The sequence below is a fragment of the Arvicanthis niloticus genome, chromosome 7 (genome assembly GCF_011762505.2).
Source record: "Arvicanthis niloticus isolate mArvNil1 chromosome 7, mArvNil1.pat.X, whole genome shotgun sequence".
Taxonomy (NCBI): domain Eukaryota; kingdom Metazoa; phylum Chordata; class Mammalia; order Rodentia; family Muridae; genus Arvicanthis; species Arvicanthis niloticus.
In genome coordinates, this window is record NC_047664.1 from 73487103 (window position 1) to 73506227 (window position 19125).

The 19125-nt window shown below is 43.0% G+C and overlaps 1 protein-coding gene across 1 annotated transcript in view; it reads right to left on the reverse strand.

The window, feature by feature from the left end:
- Window positions 1–277: 277 nt before the first annotated feature.
- Txk (TXK tyrosine kinase) overlaps window positions 278–19125 on the reverse strand; it is a 60902-nt gene continuing 42054 nt past the window's right edge. Inside the window, exons 9-15 of the mRNA XM_034509069.2 lie at window positions 17543–17617; window positions 15035–15206; window positions 11855–12071; window positions 6746–6810; window positions 3757–3875; window positions 2950–3107; window positions 278–899 (exon numbers count right to left, since the gene is read on the reverse strand). Coding sequence (XP_034364960.2) covers window positions 831–899; window positions 2950–3107; window positions 3757–3875; window positions 6746–6810; window positions 11855–12071; window positions 15035–15206; window positions 17543–17617 — 875 coding nt within the window. The 3' untranslated portion in view covers window positions 278–830. The remainder of the gene's footprint in view (window positions 900–2949; window positions 3108–3756; window positions 3876–6745; window positions 6811–11854; window positions 12072–15034; window positions 15207–17542; window positions 17618–19125) is intronic.

Here is a 19125-nt window from a genome sequence, read left to right on the forward strand (position 1 = left end):
ATGAGGAACTGGGGGAGAGGGGACCAGGAGGGGGGCAACAACTGGAATGTAGATAAATAAAATAATTAATTAAAAAAAAAGGAACGAGGTGTCTTAGGTTACTCTGTCTCGCATATACAAAAGATGAACTATCAGAACTGAAGGTGGGCTCTGGATTTTCCTGATAACAGACAGCATTAGAAATAAAATTTTACCAAGATATGTTCAAAGAGCACATTGGTTCAGATTTTGAACAGTATTTAAAACTAGAATGTAAGAACTTGGGCCCCACAATAATCAAAAGAGTTTATTAAATAACATATGGCAAGATTATAAAAGGCATTTCCAGAATGTTCACATGGGTTCCCAAAGCTTTGTTTTCTATAAACATTTATACAACCCCAAACATGAAACTGTTGGGAAGGTTCCTTCATTCCATGAGTTGGCAGAATCTAATTTTTTCCCCTCTCTGCATGGACCACTCCAGAGAGAAATGTCAGTCCTCAAGAAAGAAGTCACTTTAGCCTTATGAAGGAGTCAGGGGTCTGTGTACACTTAAGGGTCATGAGGGTGCCTCTCATGAAGAAGCCATTTGGAAGGCTGCTGTGGAGTGCACTCCTTTTACAGATGGAAAAGACACTGAGAAGTGTAGTTCAGAAGTCCCTCTCACACCTGTACAAAGACTACTATCAGAATATTTTGCATTGAAATCAGTGTGATAAGCCTGTGACCTTTGCTCCATTGCCAAGAGTCAACAGCCCTATTGGAGATATTTCCCATCAGAGATGCCCATGGTTTCACCTTGTGACAATTTTGCAAGATCACCCTGTGGGCTGGCGTTCCACTTAAGGTCACCAAGTTTCTGCGATCTCTGTGAGAACCTGAAGCAGCTCGGCAAATGTCGGACGGCCTTTAGGGTTCTGGAAAACAGAAAGAGAGCTGGTCAGCTCAGCTTGCTTCTCACTCCGACAGCAGCTGTGGAACTTGCAGAGACCTCAACCCATGCTGGTTCTGCACAAATTGAAGAACAGCATGCCTTGGCTGACACACAGTGGCATGATTTACATGTGAGGTAGGCATGGGTGAGCGTGGACGGGTATAGAGTAACTGTGCAGATAAAATGGCCAGTGTTGTAAACATTGCTTCCCAGTGGCTGTGTAAATAAATGTAAGAGGAGTGAGTATTTCAACTTGGTTCTTTTAAAAAAAAAAAAAAAGTAAATTCATGTTATTCCAATTATCTCACAATCAAAAACAGCCAGTTTAATGAAGACATTCAAACAAATATTTACCTAGTCTCAAACTATATACATCAGCTAACTTCTATACAATTAGATTGGACATCCTCGAGCCTCTGGACTTCATTTAGACTATTAGACTTCCATAATTAATTACATTTTATTCACTCACCCTCTACAAAAAAATTAAAGAGATAGCTATGTCAGAGTTGGAACTAGAGAAAAAAAAGGAGCTTTGTATTTCAATGTGTGTGTGCGTGCATTGTTTGAGTAAATATTCTGACTGCAATTTGAGACTGTTTCCTTGTTCCTTCTGTGATCTTCCTGTTCACCTTTCCTCCCCTCAAGCTCATAAATATATAATATAAGATCACAATGTTCTGTGCACATGTGGGTGCTTATTAATGCTCCTTGATTTGGGACACAGTCACCTCCTAATAAACCCATTCTACTTGTAAAATGTCGTAAGCTAAAGATGCATTTTATGCACGTACTCTACCAGAAACCACAGCTTAGCAACATCTTCAGTGATCATGTGTTCAATCTTGTGCTCTCTGGCTGCCCGGAAGATGGGCTCCTTCCCAGCATCCCAGTTGAGGCTCCTACTTTATAGTACTCACCCAGGAAAAGATCAACATTTGATGCTCGAAACGTGGCATCATAAAGTTGGAAATTCTAAGTCAGAACCATCGCAGCCACCATCTGCATGACCTAAGCTGTTTACACTGTGATGGGAAAGACACCCCCTCACTCCCCCACCCCACCCCCGTTGCTGCTAACAGCTTACTTGACAGTTCTCAGGTCTTTCATGATTCCTTGTAGAACAGCTAATCGTGACTATTTGCATACACTGGAATCTTCCTAAATGAAACACTTCTCTGGAATATGAACAATCTCATCACTCTTGAAATACTGGTGTTCCCCGTGTTTGTGGTTTGAGAATCAAACGATGCATGTGAGTTTGTTTGTGTTTCAGGCAGCAGGAGACCTACCACTACCACCTCCTCCACTACTATCACCATCATCACCATCATCACCACCATCATCACCACCATCACCACCACCACCACCACCACCACCACCAAGCTGTGATTTTTCTGGGCTAAGCATGCTAACTACCAAGCAGAGCTCTTAAAAAAATCACAGTCTGATGAGAATAGGAGGGCTGTTGAAGAGATGCCCAGAAAAGGAGACGAGGGGGGAGGGCAGAAATCCACCCCTCTGGCTTCATTTTTAATCTTTGGCATTTCAACAAAAAGAGCAGCTCTTAAGTGATGGTTTCCCAAGCGGTAGCTCCCAGCATAGTCTGCCTTTGGTTTCTATTCTGGTTTAATCTCTCTATCAGGAGTCTTACATGCCAGGCCAGAAGGAGATGAAACCCTTGAATGTGGAGGTAAACAGAAGTGAAGCACAGTGAATGAAAACATCATCCTCTGTGAGGAAGTTCAACAAACCAGGTTCTGTCCTTAGTTCCACCACCAGGTTCTTCAAGATAATAGATCATCTAAACAAGAGGCTTTAGAAACATCCAGTTTCTGCAAGAACCGATCTCAGACAGACAAGGCTTGAAAAGGAGCTCCCAGATGAAAATTCATTGTGAAAAACAAAATGGACTTGAGACTGGGATTGGGGGGGGCATCATAAGAGAAATGATGTACTGATTCTCAGGGCATTACCAGGAAACAGGCAGTTTTGGCTACCATGGTACAGTCTCAGTAATACGAGACACCTACCTCATGCCAGCAGCTGTACATAACTCTGTATACAGACATGGGGGCCAGGTAAGGACGATACAGCCGGAAACCTTGAGAAATGGCTTCTACTACTTGCAAATTTGACTTATTTTCAAACGGCATTTTTCCTTCTGTAAAAACTTCCCACATTAAAACTCCTGCAAATAAAACATGCAAAAACAAGAGTCACTTGGAACCAAAACAATGGTTTCATTCAAATTGCAAGATGTTAACCTCCTCCAGCCTTGGAAGCCAAGGTGCAAGGATCCCAAGAAACCAAGGTGAAAATCCCAAAAGCCTTAAAAGTATAAAGTGAAGGGTGTGGGCTATTTTTCCTAATCCAGATGTTAAGTTCAAATTGTCAAACTGGAAAACAGATGAACTTCTGCGAAACTAAATAAAGGCGTTTATTAAACACACTGGAAACTCAGTGGTGACACACATCCTTTCCTCCAGGCTTCTGGATATGGGAGTTTTGGCTGTGTTTGCCTTCCATGTCCCCAGACTTCTTGTTACAGCCTTATGGCAAGCGCTTGCTGGGGAAGGAAAAGACCCAGACAGCGGTAAGGGAGGTACAGGAGTAACGCCAGTGGCCAAATCAGTTACAAGAAGACTTACAAAGAGTGCTACATCATATCAAAAAACAACCCAGACAGCGGAGCTGTGCGGGAGGTATGTGACTCCAGGGCCAAAACAGTTACAAGAAGACTTACAAAGAGTGCTACATTGTATCAACAAACAAAGACGCAAGAGTTGAAAAGAGAAGGCTGCCTTCATAGTAAATCTAGCGGCAGCAAACGTACTCACCAAACGACCAGACGTCAGACTTGCTACTGTACTTGTTGAAGTGAAAAACTTCAGGGGGGCACCACTTGACTGGGAACTTAGCTCCAGAAGAACTGATATACTCATCGTCCAAAACGTACCTGCCACCAGGGGGTTCAAGCACACTGTGTGAACGGCCTCCAAGGCCTAATTACTTCAAACACCTTTGTCAGCTCTGATCTGCTAAAACAGTGTTTTCCTCTAGAAAGGGCTTGTGCATCTTGTCTTCTTGATGGCACACAGTGAAATAGCTGTTTACCTGTTTCCTCCTCTAGAACCAGCCTCCTTGATTTCACTGGGTCTCTGAAAACTACAGTTCTAGAGTCCCAATACTGAGCAAGTACTTGTGTTCTTTAGAGTCCAGTCTCAATTCTGCAAAGAAACTGCCCTGTGCTCTAACACCAAAGGTAACAATGACAAGGTAGTCAATGATACATCAAAAGCCACGTACATCATAAAACATGGATCCAAAATGGGTGCCACATTTTCTCTCATTTACTTATATGTTGCGTGGCACCAAAAAGAGGGAAATAACAGTATGTCCTTATAATACTTCTGATATGAAAAATACCCAGTATATTATGCTGTATATTTTGTACAGATTAGGAATAAGTTTTCTTAAGACTCATATGCAGGAATATGAAACACATGGGAAAAGAGACAGCTGACTTTGGCATCTTGCATAGGCAATAATGTTTTTAAGTTATTTATCATTGCTGTCTTCAAGCTCCCACTTTTCCCACATATTCTATCGCATTTTCCCTTTAACCCCTCCTCTGTAAAGACTGCCTAAGTGAAGTTGAAGAGATGGCTCAGTGGTTAAGAACTCTGGCTGCTCTACCAGAGAACCCAGGTTCTGTTCCCAGCATCCACAAGGTGGCTCACAGTCTGTAACTCCAGTTCCAGATAATATGATACCCTCTTCTAGTATCTGAAAGCACTGCATGCATGTGGCACACAGACATGCATTCAGGTGAAACCCCTACATACAGAAAATAAAAATAAAGTCTGAAGGAAAAAATCTTTTAAAGACTGTAAAGCTAGGCATACTGATGAACGCCTTTAATTTCAGCACTTGAGAGGCAGAAACAGGGTGGTTTCTGTGAGTTCTTGAGTACAGTCTGGTCTACATAGAGAGTTCCAGGACAGTCAGGGCTACATAAAGAGATCCTGTTTCAGCCGGGCAGTGGTGCGCACACCTTTAATCTCAGCGCTTGGGAGACAGAGGCAGGCAGATTTCTGAGTTCGAGGCCAGCCTGGTCTACAGAGTGAGTTCCAGGACAGCCAGGGCTACACAGAGAAACCCTGTCTCAAAAAACAAAGAGAGAGAGAGAGAGAGAGAGAGAGAGAGAGAGAGAGAGAGAGAGAGATCCTGTTTCAAAAGAAAAGATTGTGTAAGAAGAAACAGGGGAGTTGCTTTCTCACTGATTTAGAGAATCTTTAGATTAGACTTTAGAGAAAAAACTAGATCTATTAACAAGATGCTTGGGGGGCGGGGGGAACAGATCCCCAAGTGAGAAAGTTCTCGTCCCCACAGGAGGTTGGTGGGACTAAAGAGTAACACAGAACTGGTGTTCTCTACCTAAGTAAAGGCCAGGAAAGGCAGAAAGATTCTGGAAAACAAATGGGTCTTGACATGCCTCAGTAAACCAGACCTTTGTCGGCCCCATGGAACTTTCTGGAGGAATCTTCTACATAGACATTCAACAGCCACCTGTGCAAACAGCCAGGCAGAGTCAAAGTTCGAGGACTGTGGCTGCACAGATCTTGGTGTGCACATCACAACAGGACCAGCCAGGCCACCTCCATGACAGTACCATGGCCCCATGAGACTCTTAAAACTTGGACTGCTGAAGAATGCAGAAAAACATCTGGAATTCACTAGGGTTAAATTTCTGGGGCTCAAAAAAAAAAAAAAAAAAAAAAACAAAAAAAAAAAAAAAAAAAAAAAACAAAAAAAAAAAAAAAAAAACGAGTGCTCAAAATGTTTTTTAAAAAAAAAAAAAAAATTCTTGTACCTATATATGGTTAGGTTTATCCCAGCAACGACTAAAACCAGCTTCCAAACATGGTTATACAGTGTCTGATGGTGACCTAATCAAATGCATGTCTCCCTTTCACTCTCAAAAATTTTATTCATCATGAAAAATGCATTTACTTAATCACACTTATTTGAATGGACTGAGAGATTCTTGTTTCCATTTTAAGATCTACCATAGTTGTATCAAGAACAACCTGAAAGAGGACAGTAAGTGTGGAGAGCCACACCGACACCGCGCGCCCTAAAGATGGCGCCTGTCGGATGCGCGCCAGAGCTGTACAACTCCTGGCTGGGCGGAGAGATGGGAGGACTTAGCAATCGCCTGACCTGACGTTTCTGGGCCCGAGCCTATGGCTTGCAGTGGCGTGATGTGGCGTGCTGGGACGTCATTTCAGGGATATAAGGCTCACCCTAGGAGGAGGAGGGAGCCATCAGATCGCCCCGGGGCTCACCCATTTCTTTCAAGGCCTGAGTAAATTGCTGTTGGAAGGAACTGTTGTGCGTGTCTTTCTTCCCGCTGGTCGGGAGCTCGGCGCGTCACAAGTAAGAACAGGCCACAGCAAACATCCCCCTCAGGTAGAGCTAGCACCTGTCCTGAAATCCAAAGCAGTCTGAGCCATGCAACCATGTGAACACTCAGCCCACACGGACACCTTCCCCACAGGGATGCTCTCCTCAGAGCAGGAAAAAAAGGGAGGGATAGCAACTTCAGATTGCAAGACTGAACACGGAAGATTTGGTTAGCGAAATGGCTTTGAGGGAAAAGGTGCTTAATACAAAGAATTCATAGGGTACCAGGGAAGAACTGAGCGCCACAAACTGTACCTGTACACGCGCTCACGCTCACGCACACACAAAACGCTTTGTTTTTTGAAAGCACCGACTCCCTCTTACAAGTGGGCAAAGTAGACAGACAGAGACGTCACATACCTCGTCATCCCAAAGTCCGAGATCTTTACTATACAGGCAGAACTGACCAAACAGTTTCTGGCAGCCTGTAGAAAGAAGAGAGACATCAGTCACAGGTCCTTCTTCCACAAATGCCTACTTTCATTTTCCTTGGTTTCTTTACATCACTTGTCTGCATGAGCCCCCATGTGAATTTCGTGGTGACGTCTGTTACTGATATATATATATATATATCAGTATATATATATATATATATATATAACTTAATGCTCTACTTGTATGCCACGAATTTTAATGATTATTCGATGTCACAAAACACTGGCCCACCAAAAAGGCAGCATACACCAGCTAATATGAGGTCCCAAACACATATACAGCAGAGGACTTCGGGGTCTGTGTTCAATCAGAGATGCTGCACCTAACCCTCAAGAGACTGGAGGACCCAGGGAGTTTAGAGGTCAGGTGGGGTGGGGCTTAGAGGGTAGGGACAGCCTCATGGAGACAGGGTTGGAGATATGGGAAACAGCTGAAGGGTGGACAGGGGGAAATAAAATCTGGAGTGTAAAATAAATAAATAATAATAAAAAATTTAAAAAGTTAAAATTGAATGGTAATAATTTTTAAAATCTAATCTTTTCCAACAAGTATCCTTATAAATATGAAGATTAGTTTAACAAATGATAAGCTAAGTACTCGGCATAAAACATCTTAACATTCTTTTATTTAAGTGATAAAAGTCTGGCATATATGACAGATGAGACAGTTATGTTGTATCTTGGGGCTCTCCATTGGGTAATAAAAATTAAGAAATTATATATTAAAACCTTTCAGTGAGTAGAGCAATTCCTAGTAATAATTTTCTATTTCCTTTCAAAATTTATTTCTATTTTATGTTTATGGGTGTTTTGCCTGTGCAGGTCAAAAATAAGGTGTTGGATCCTCTGGAGCTGGATTTACAGATAGTTCTGAGCTGCCATGTGGCTGCGGGGAATCAAACTCAGGTCCTCTGGAAGAGTAGCAACTACCCTTAACCACTGTGCCACCTCTCCTAACCCCTCTACTTTGTTTTTACCACAATGAACTCAATACAATGCCAAGTCAGCCTGGCTGCAGTCAGAGTAACTCATTCTCGGCATACTTCATAGAGGAAGCTCTCATCTTGATCAGCCTCATGTAGATGAACTATTTGGTAGGCCTGTTCTTCTTTCAGTGAATTTGGGGTTTAAAGTATCCAGTCACAAAAGCAACAAGCTTTAAAACGGTGATCCAGAGGAGCCAGTTTGGAAGGTACCAGAAAGTACCAGCAGCTATCTCAAATACAAACCACAAGAAAAGTCCCCAACAGGAAAAGCACCTAATATGGCCTGGTGTATTCCATATACAGTGCAGTAGATAAAGCAGAATATGAAGAAAATTATCAGTCGAGGGTAGGGGTTAACCCAAGGGCAGGAGAATTGGTCTGAAGCCACCTGGAGCCGACAGGATGCCCGGGACCATGGAACCACTGAGTTTTGATTCTATTCCTTATCAGGGAAAGAAACCTTCATGGCCAGGAAGGCAAGTGAAGTGGACGGGAAACTGTGCCCATCCACAGAGAGCCGGGTCGATAGCTCTGGGGAATGTGCACTAAACAGCCATCACCATCAGTGGTGGCAGCAGTACTGCCGAGCTCTTGTGGGACAGCCACTGCTTTGGGTACCTGCACACACTGATTGATGCAGTCCTCTCAACAGGCCCACAAGGAGGAGGTCATCCATGGAAAACCTCTTTCCTACTTAACTGGGTCTTTTGGCACCGTGGAGCTAGTAAGCAAAGGAAGGAAGGCTCCAAGCCGGGCTACGGTGGCTTACAGGCTGACTGCGTACTTACAGGCTGACTGCATACTTACAGGCTGACTGCGTACTTACAGGCTGACTGCATACTTACAGGCTGACTGCGTACTTACAGGCTGACTGCATACTTAGAGGCTGACTGCATACTTACAGGCTGACTGCGTGCTGATGCCACCCTCTCATTTCCAGACACTCTGATTTAACTGCTGTGGTTATGATCTGGGTTTTGAAACTTTTACCCAAAGCCCCCAGGTGATGCTCACACATAGCAAAGTTGAAGTTTGAGAACCTTTCCTCTACAAGCCATGTTATTTTTTTAATTGGATATTTTCTTTATTTACATTTCAAATGCTATCCCTTTTCCCAGTCCCCCCCCCCAGAATCCCCCATCCATCCTCCCACCCCCTGCATCTACAAAGATGCTCCCCCACCTACTCACCCACTCCTGCCTTCCCACCCTGGCATTCCCCTACACTGGAGAATCAAGCCTTCACAGGATCAAGGGCTTCTCCTCCCATTGATGCCCCACAAGGCTATCCTCTGCTACATATGCAGCTGGAGCCATGGGTCCCTCCATGTGTACTCTTTGATTGGTGGTTTAGTCCCTGGGAGCTCTGGGAAGTCTGATTGGTTGATATTGTTGTTCTTCCTAAGGGGGTGCAAACCCCTTCAGCTCCTTCAGTCTTTTCTCTAACTCCTCCATTGGGGACCCTGTGCTCAGTCCAATGGTTGGTTTTTTTTTTTTTGTTTGTTTGTTTGTTTTAGAATTACTTATTTATGTATGTGAGTACATTGTAGCTATTTTCAGACACATCAGAAGAAGGCATCAGATCCCATTACAGATGGTTGTGAACCACCATGTAGTTGCTGGGAATTGAACTCAGAACCTCTGCAAGAGCAGTCAGTGCTCTTAACTGCTGAGCCATCTTTCCAACCCTACAAGTCATAGTCTTAACACTGTTATTATCACTCATGAGTATAGGTTTCGATCTTCTAGTAATTGAAGATGCACCCATAAAAATCCCAGCAATATGCTGCTCAAATGTAGGCTGAACAAGGATGACACCAACGGACTTGACAAAGTGGATGGGGGAATGCCCATGAGGCCTCAGCCCTACAAACACAAAGAACTGTGTGCAACTGAGGAATGCTGGGAGAGGGAGAAGTGGTCTTTCCCAGAAAAAAACACACTAATGGGTGATTCATGCCAAAGGGTCAGCCTTAAACACACACAAACACACACACACACACATGCGTGCAACATACTGTTGTGTAACTTTCTATCCTAAAGGAAGTTCCTTAAACAGGAAGGTAAACAACTCAAAATAGCTTCAGGAAGTCCCTGAAACTGACCAGATTCACTAGGTCCATCCCTGCCAGAGTAAGCAATAAAAGTTGAGAGTCCCTCTCAGTTAAAGTTGAGTTATGAAGAAGACCCCTGAGATCACACCGAATGTGTGGAAGAAGCGGAAACCAGCTGAGCTCCTGGAAAAAGTTTAGATCAACTGAGGCACCTGGAATGGACACTCTCCAATCTGCTGAGATGCCTGCAGGCTGTGCAGTGTGCTCCCGGTTCCCAGCTGGGGTGAGTTCTAACTCATGCTGGGGTGGGCCTTGGTGATGCAGCTGTCTTTGAATCGTTTCTACTCAAAAGTATAAGAAGCACATATCCCTGTAAGTAATCCCCCCCCCCCCCCGCCAAAAAAAAAGTCACCACATTGGACTTTGGTTATATCCATACTTTGGTGCATCATAGATTCCCTATCTAGGGTGAGTAGACACGTGTGTAGCATCTCCATAGGAAAAGTTTTGACACACACCAATTATATGGATTGAACAGGTTACATCTAGGAATATATATGCATATACATATACATGTATACATGCAATAGCAATTCATGGAAAAGAGGCCATGAATTTGAAGGAGAGCAGGGCATGGTATATGGGAAGGTTTGGAGAGAGGAAAGGGAAGAGAGAAATGTAATTATATTATCTCAAATCTTTTTTAAAAACTATAAAAAGAAATCTAAGTGCTTAGCTAGCGTATGAAACTAAGTATAATAAAGCCATGAGTGTTCTGAATTAAAGGCAAGATAAGTCCGTTTCCCACGGTGTTCGGTGTTCTGGAATCAGTGTAACTACACCTCCAGCCTCACCCCGAGATCCTCCAGTCTCAAGGATGAGTGCTGTAATGGGATCAGTGTGGGAAATGTGAGCCCCAAAGCACAATGCTCTTTGTAAGAGACAGCATCAGGGATTTGTGAAGACTTCTCAAGTTTTCCCTTGAGTTTAACAGTGTGAGTGCCTTGAAGCAATGTGCAGTGGTCTGGATGTGTTCCTCAGGATGCAGAAGCAAGGACTCGGAGAGGGACAACTGGCAATCAGTCCGGAGTAAGAGAGCCTTTTCAAGTAGGCATGTTCTGAACATTACCCAGCAGAACCACTGGGCATTTTTAGTCGCCATCGTGAATATCAACAATATTCCTGCAGTATTGTCACAAACCACCTCCACACAAGGCAACTTCACTACTGGGTAAGATTCACAGGGACTGGTCCTTCCCAGCTGTACCTCCAGTGCCCAGATCGCTCAGCATGCATGAAACACTTGTGACAAGTGTGACTGTAGGTAAAGGTTTGTGCTCACTTCCGGGTTTGAAAACCCTGGAAACCCCATTAATCCCTGAGCTCAAAATCCCACCAATCCCTTGTCTTGCCCCAAACTCAGGACTTAAAATCCCTCCAATTCCCGATCCTGGTAATCATCACTCTAGTAGACTCCACCCCCAAGAAACCCCATATAAAGCCTGCCTCCTGCTCAGCTTCCTGCTGCTTCTCACCAGAGCACAGGAAGCCACCCTCTTGTATCTTGGGTGGGGTTTGTTGCGCTGTGTGATTTTTATGGCATTCCTTGGCTCCAGACTGCTAGGCTACCTTTCCCTCTCAGAGCTGTAATACTTACATTGACTATGGAATTTGACATTGGTCGAAAGAAGAAAAAAAAAGAAAACAAGGAAAAGAAATAAGGGAATGAGGAAGAGAAGAGAGGAAAGGTCGTTGTAGTTATTTGGTTCATTAGGTAGTTAATTAGTGAAAGACATTTTAGAGTAATTTCCTACGTGGTTAAAACGTTAAAGGACAGTTAAAACTAAAGTTTCAGGGTTGGAAGACTTAAGTCAGTGATAGCGCACAGGCTTAACATGTGCAGGGCCTTGGCTTTAACCCCCTGCATTGCAAAATAGATAAGAAAATTAATTAATCCATGCAGGTGCGTACAGGAAGGGATTGGCCTCCGACTCACCAGATCCCTGTGAATATAGCAGCTCGACTCCAGGTACGCCATCCCCTCACAGACGTCCTGGCACATGCTCAAGAGCAGCGCCTTCTGGAGCTTGCCTCTTCTCTCCCTGAGGTAGTCCAGCAGGCAGCCATTCTCCATGAACTCCGTCACTATGAAGAGGGGCTTCTGCTGTATACACACACCATAAAGTTGAACTAGCCTCGAATGTGACAGTTTCCTGTCGAGGAAAGAACATACCTGTGAACTGGATTGCTCTTGAATTTAATATGTATTTTGTTTTATGTGTATAGGTGGTTTTTTTTGTCTGCACATATGTCTGTGTACCGTGTGCAAGCAACAGCACAGAGGCCAGGAGAGGGCTTCCGATATGTTGAACTGTAGTTACAAATAGTTGTTAACCACCATATGGGTACTGGGATTCAACCTGGGTATTCTGCAAGAGCAACTCATACCCAATAACAGCTGAGCAATCTCCCCAGCCCTAATACTTTTTTTGGCAACTGAGACTTCAAACTCCCCTCCCTCCACATACACACAAACACACAAACATACACCAAATATATCATTCAACATCTAAATGCCTTTTAGTCTACTATGAATTAATGTTTTGTAATTTTAAAAGATGTATCATAAGCAATTCTGTTGTTCAGAAATGTTGTGAAAAGTACCTTAGACATGTTCTTTTTATCAATCATAAAGATTAAGTGAGAGAGAAAGAAGGCAGAGACGGAGAGACAGACAGAGAGAAGGGAAGGTATACATTCGGCATACTTTGATTTATCTTTCAAGTCCATAAGCGTGCTTCCCAGTTAAGGAATGCAGTTTGCATGTGTGCAAAATAATGTCAGGACAGCACATCTCAGAATGAAACATTTCAAGCCATAAGAAACCCGAGACTATATAACTTCATGGACGTATTTGAGAACTGTAACATTACAAAGCATTTGCTTACTAGGGCAACTGTCAAAATGTATCTGAGCTAAGACAGATGTCTATTGGAAGTAAGGCAAAGGCAGGTAAATAAACCCTCATATGTGATTCAGTTGAACAAATAGGACAAAAACTTTGAGCTGGCAGAGAAGCCTGTGAGTAGAAATGTGTGTTCCTGTTCCTGTCATGTTCCTTTCTCTACACACATCCCTGGTTAGAGAAGTTTCATGACTCACTGTAAGACAATTGGTAGATGTAATTCTTTCTTTATTGAATATTTTATTTATTTACATTTCAAATATTATCCCCTTTCCCAGTTTCCCCCTCCAAACCCTCTATCCCAACCCCCTACCCCCTGCTTCTATGATTGTGCTCCCCCACCCACCTACCCTCTCTCACCTTACCACCCTGGCATTCCCCTACACTGGGGCATCAAGCCTTCACAGGCCCAAGGGCCTCTCCTCCGTGGATGCCAGATAATTTAATTCTTTTAAAGTATTTTCAAAAGTTTTTCAGCTTTTGTGTAAGGTTCCTGAGCACCTGTGTCTTCCCTTGGAAGAGCATCCTGAGACATTCGAGGGCATCTCCTGATATCCTTTACTGACTCTTCCCTTCCCTTGGTAACAGAATCAAGTTTCATGGTTCTCATTATCATCTTTGGGGACCATTCTCAAATTCATGCCCTCCACTCTGACCTCTCTCCTGAACTCTAGCCTCATCCATTTACCTGACTACTTAGCCATCTTTAATCTTCTAATAGGCTTCTCCAATCCAACAACACCACACTCACACACGCATGTACACATCCACGCACACATCCATGCACACACACACACACACACACACACACACACACACACACACACACACCTGGAGCTCCCTGTACAGCTTTTAGCGAGCTACACTAGAGAAAATCCTCTTCCTAGCAATTACTAACTGTTTTTGTAACCCTGTGGAGGGGCTTGTGACTCTTACACATTCTTGGACTCCTGAATCATGTAAGTTTTTATCAGCTTCGAAAGTCTTATGAGCAGCGGAGAACATTCCAGTCCCAAGGAAATAGCTTTACTGGCTACAAATATAAATACATTTGTCCTGCAGTGAGTCATGACACGTCTCTAACCAAGGACCGATATGTGTGTAGAGAAAGTAACATGACAGGAAGCAGGAACACACATTTCTACATGCACGAGTCTCTGCCTGTGAGAAGTTTTTCTCCTAGTCACTCAACTGTTCATCCCCAGAAAGTCTGATTTCCTGAGCTCCCAACCAGGGTTGTCTCATTCAAGAAGCCCCTCGTGTCCTCATGTTCAGAAAAGACTGTGAGATGGTTTGAACCTAGAGCTAGCTATCTCCCATTTGTTCTTTTCATATGCTGTTTAATCCAGTCACACTGCTACTCTTCTGTCCTTGGGTTACAGAACTCCCTGATCAGAGAGCACAGGCCAGCAACAGGTGTTCCAGGTACGGTGTGACAACTATAACAACACAGCAGCAACATCCCTGGGAAGCTGATGTCCCCGGACAATTGTGTTTACCTTAATTCCATTTCATTCTCTTGTAATCGGGTAGGAGAAAGAATGTTTTGATAGGACACTTGGGGTGAGAGCTTAAAAACACTTTAAAAAGTCATAGTTGCTCTGTCTCCGTGGAAAATGGCTCTAGCTCATCACTCCGGTGGCTAGCTAGTCTCTGTGCATTTTGCCTGCCTTCAGGGCAGAACTATATACTCTGCACAACAGAACAGTTGAAGTGAGGATACCTGTCTTTGTTCTACTTTGATGCACTGCAGAGCTTCATATACAAACACTCAACAAATGTTTAGAGAACATTGATTTGAGCCTTCCTGATTCAAGGTCAGATTATAGTAACAAACCACAACCAATGTATTGGTTTGTGTGGGGACAAAACAAAACACCAGGAAACTAAATAGGATTTATTCAGCACCTACCAATGAGCTGAACGTAATATACTTTCCTTGTCTTTCTCATTGACTGTTTCATTAACTCACACCTAGATCCAATGCCAGAAGTACCGTTATTCCCGATTTTATAGGTGAGGGCTCTGGAGACTTGAGGGTGACATAGTTCATGCGTGTCACACAACCGTTAAGTAATTTGCCTGGGTTACATAAATGGCTTGGGGAGAGTTGTGACCCAGGTGCAGGCGTGTCTGATTCCAAAGTCCAGGTTCTGTCTGAGAGTCTGAGGGGCGGGACCATGTTTACATGGGGCTGGGCCTTGTACTCACATCATCACCTTGGCTTCCTCAATGAAATCTTCTTCAGACATGGAACCTTCATTGATGGCCTTGATGGCGACCCGGATATGTGCTCTCCATTCTCCTAAGTGGACTACCCCAAACTGACCACTTCCGATCTCCTTGACAAAAGCCAATTCTGACGGATCTATCTCCCACTTTTCTAGAAAGGCAAATGACTCATGTTAAAAAAAAAAATGAATAAAGAATGGAAAGAGAGAGAAAGAGGGGGGAGGAGGGGGAGGGAGGAGGGAGGATTTCAGAATTATCCAGTCCTGTCTCCTTGCTTTACATAGATGTTAAAGATACACAGGTAAGGATCTGTAACTTAATATATAATCCAAGACATAAAGGGTTAAAAGATTTGCCTGCTTGGAGACAGGAATGTGTAACACTGAGACTATCAAAACATTATATTAAACATACCTGTGTACTTTTCTAAACAAAACTAGTCGTGGGACCTAAAACATGGATGTTCCCAACCTGGTTTTGTTATAGTGCTAAGGTTAGGGTACTTCCTCTTCCTGGGGTACTTCCTCTTCCTGGGGTACTTCCTCTTCCTGTTTCAGTTCCTCCTACCATTTTCATTCCACTGCTAAACACCCTTCCTGTCTTGCAAATCCTCTCCTTAGGGATGGGTCTAATCATGTACTACATAATCATATACACGTCCATTGCCAGACTGCTAACCACCAAACATCTAAACATGTGTTTGAGGGAAATTTTGTGTTATTGTATATTTCTCATAAGCAAGCCAGGAAGGGGGAAAACAGAATTGTTTTTAAAAATAATGCCCTTGAAACTATGGAAGCTTAACTTTTTAAGCACCTACTTTTTCTACAACAACACCGCCATCTGCAGGAACTTTAGGATAATGCACTTAGCAGCATTATTGATGTTAAGCCCCTAGTACCAGTGTTGAAAAGTAGTCCCCAGCCCAGTAATGAAATGCTGTTGTAAAGGTGACAGGAGGAACAGATTTCTGACCTTGACAGTGGCACAGAATTTCTTGACCAAATATTATCACAGAGGAAAATATTAATAAATGACAGCTCGTAATTTTGTCTGCTCATCTGCAGAGATGACTCTGTGGTTAAGAGCACTTGCCACTGCTCCTGCAGAAGACCAGAGCTCAGTCTCCAGCACCCACGAGCTGGCTCAAAACCATCCTTAGCTCCATTTCAAGGTAACCCAGCTCCCTCCCTCTTCTGGCTTCTGCAGGCATCAAGCCTGCATGAAGAACTGTTACACACATGTAGACAAAACATACACATAAAATTAAGATGAATCGTTAAAAGAAAAAGTGTAAAGAATATATCAGTCAGGAAAAGTGTAGAATCTAACTTTAAGGGCAAAGATGATGAAAATTTGATCATAAAAGAGAATATCTAAATGACTACTACACCTATTTGTTGGGAGCCGACTTTTAGCAGAAAGTGGCTATCATCCTTTCAGCCATCTTGAGCCATATACCCTGACATGAGACTTGGATTACAGTAGCCTACAACAGCTGAGCACACTCTGATAACATCTTGCTTTAGATACCCAGGACTTTCCTTGGGTGTGTGAGATTAAATGTGTGAGATTAAAGGTGTGTGACTTAAGAGTGTGACTTAGAGATCAGATCTAGAGACAAGACCTAAGGACATGATTAAAGGTGTGACTTAGAGGCGTGGCTTAGAAGTGAGACAGATAAAAGTCGAGAGGCAGACAGATGAAAGAATCAGACACTTTAGAGAGTATAACCTAGAAAACAATTTGGAGTAACAGAGATTCAGACACTAGGAGTAGGAGTAGACATTAGACACTCGGAAGAGAACAAGAGGAGTACAACTAGGAACTAGAAGGAGTACAACTAGGAACTAGGAACTCAAGACTTGGGACTTGGACTAGGAAGAGAGACTGAAGAATAAACAGGATTGAATCACACTCTGTCTGGTCTCCATTCTTCGAGTCCGTCCTCACTCTCTCTCTTGCTGAACCCTGACCTGTGGACCGGAGCAGCAGCTTGGGCCGGGAAACAGTGGCCGCCAATTTCGGAGTGGAGAGGGCTGCAACACTTTTAGCCGCCCAAAGTGGGGCAGCTTGGGCCTCAACATTTTCAACTCTGGCTTCAACACCTATTTGTTCTGTTTGAACCAAGGTGAAGTGGGGCCATTCAACAGCTCTCATGGAAAACAATCATTTCCCAGCAACCCTTGTAACCAGAAAACAACAGCCTCAACATCCAGAGAATAGTAGTTATTTATCAAAATGGGAGGATGATGGGTCCTCATACTGCACGGCGAAATGCAAAGTTAAAAAAAAACAAAACATTGCTACTGACTTCAAATCGCCCCGGGAGATGAATTGTTTAAATGTCTCTAGCAAGAGATTTACATTTTTAAAGGAAACATATGCAGATAGCCATTTCAAACGAACTGAGAATTTGAAGAATCTTTGGGGTGGTTCCTGAATGGATAGATGGATGTCTTCCCTCAGCACATGTGTGTACTTTACCATAGCTAAAACCAGATGTGGCTGGCAAACAGCTGCCCAGGAGCCCAACAGGATAGCGGAGACGGGACATGAGGCCTGAGGAAAAAGAAAGATGAGCATATCAAATCTGGTTACTAGTTACAGAAGGAGGAAGAAGGTGTAGTAAAAGGTAGCACCCGCCCTTAAATAATGAGGTATAATAATTCTGTGGGTCATTAGAGTTTTTCATTCTCCACTTAAAAACATCTTCATAATAGATACTCACTGAGCATAAACAAAGCGTTCTCTCACAAAATCTCAGTGTGCACAGATGAATTGTTATCACTTTGGCAAAAACATGGCAAAGCTTTCTTTGAATATTTGGAAGCATGTATGCAGTACATACATGGTACAAAAACATATAAATGTTTTATTATAACTTTTTCATACCAAGCATGTAGTTTATATATACTGAGGTCTATAAATAGACCCCAAAATATTTCTGAGATTTTGCTATTATAAAATGTACTATATTTTCTTGAACATAGGTTTGTATTAGTCTCCTAAAATTTCCTCTTATAAAATAAGATATTTTGATCAAATTATTTGCAAAGGTGCTACAAAAATTTACTTAATCATCAAATCGAACAGCCTTTGAAAACAGGGTTTTGAATGTGGGGTTAATTTGTAATTTTTTTTGTTCTGTTTTGGTTTTGTTCTGCTTTGACAGTAGCATAATAGAATGAGTAAGACCTGATATGGTTGGATCAAGATGAAAAAGTTCTAGACAACCAATGTGAATTTATCAATAAACATCCATTATTTATTTCTCCAATTGCTACTTATTGAAAGTCCGTTCACATCATGTTCTATCTTGATGTTAGGAGACAGTGGTGAAGGAGATGCTGATGGCTCTGCTCTCAAGGACCCCACTTTCTAACGGAGTGGGAAACAAACCAGTGTGTGCACTCAGCATAAAAAGTCCATGGTAAACAAGACAGAGTGGATAAAATGTAGTGATGGGAGAATGGATGGTCCAGGCAGGCCTTTCAGACAAGATGATAGATAGGTATGATGACCGTGAGTGACAAGGGGCCACCCACAAAGATCAGCAGGGAAAGCACAGGCAGGTGAATAGTAAGGCAAAGGCTGGGAGACAGAGACAAGTCCAGTGAGCAGAAAGACAGAAGGGATTAAGACCTGATGTACAGGCTTCCCTTCCAGGTAAATCCCAAAGACCTCAGCTGATCCGAAGACAGTGATTCCTGAGATGATGACTCCTTCTCCAGGACGCTCTACCTCAGTGAGGAAATAAAAGAAGAGACAGAGCATTCCAATGTAAAAAGGAGTAAATATTATGTGAAGCTACGCACAGCCTAGCCGGGACACAGACAAGAACACCAAGCACATATGTGTGTCTTTTGGAGCCTTTTGGGAGGAATGGCATCTGCCAAGAAAATGGAGTTGACCCTTTAGGAGAAACTCAAAAGGACTTTCTAGTCATGAGGTAATAGAGAGGTGTGAACCATGACGGTGGGTACTTGCACAAAGAGCATCGGGTAGGAAGAGGCAGGAAATTATCATCAAGAAGGGTGTATTATTCTGGTTGTGATGGGTCTTGTAAG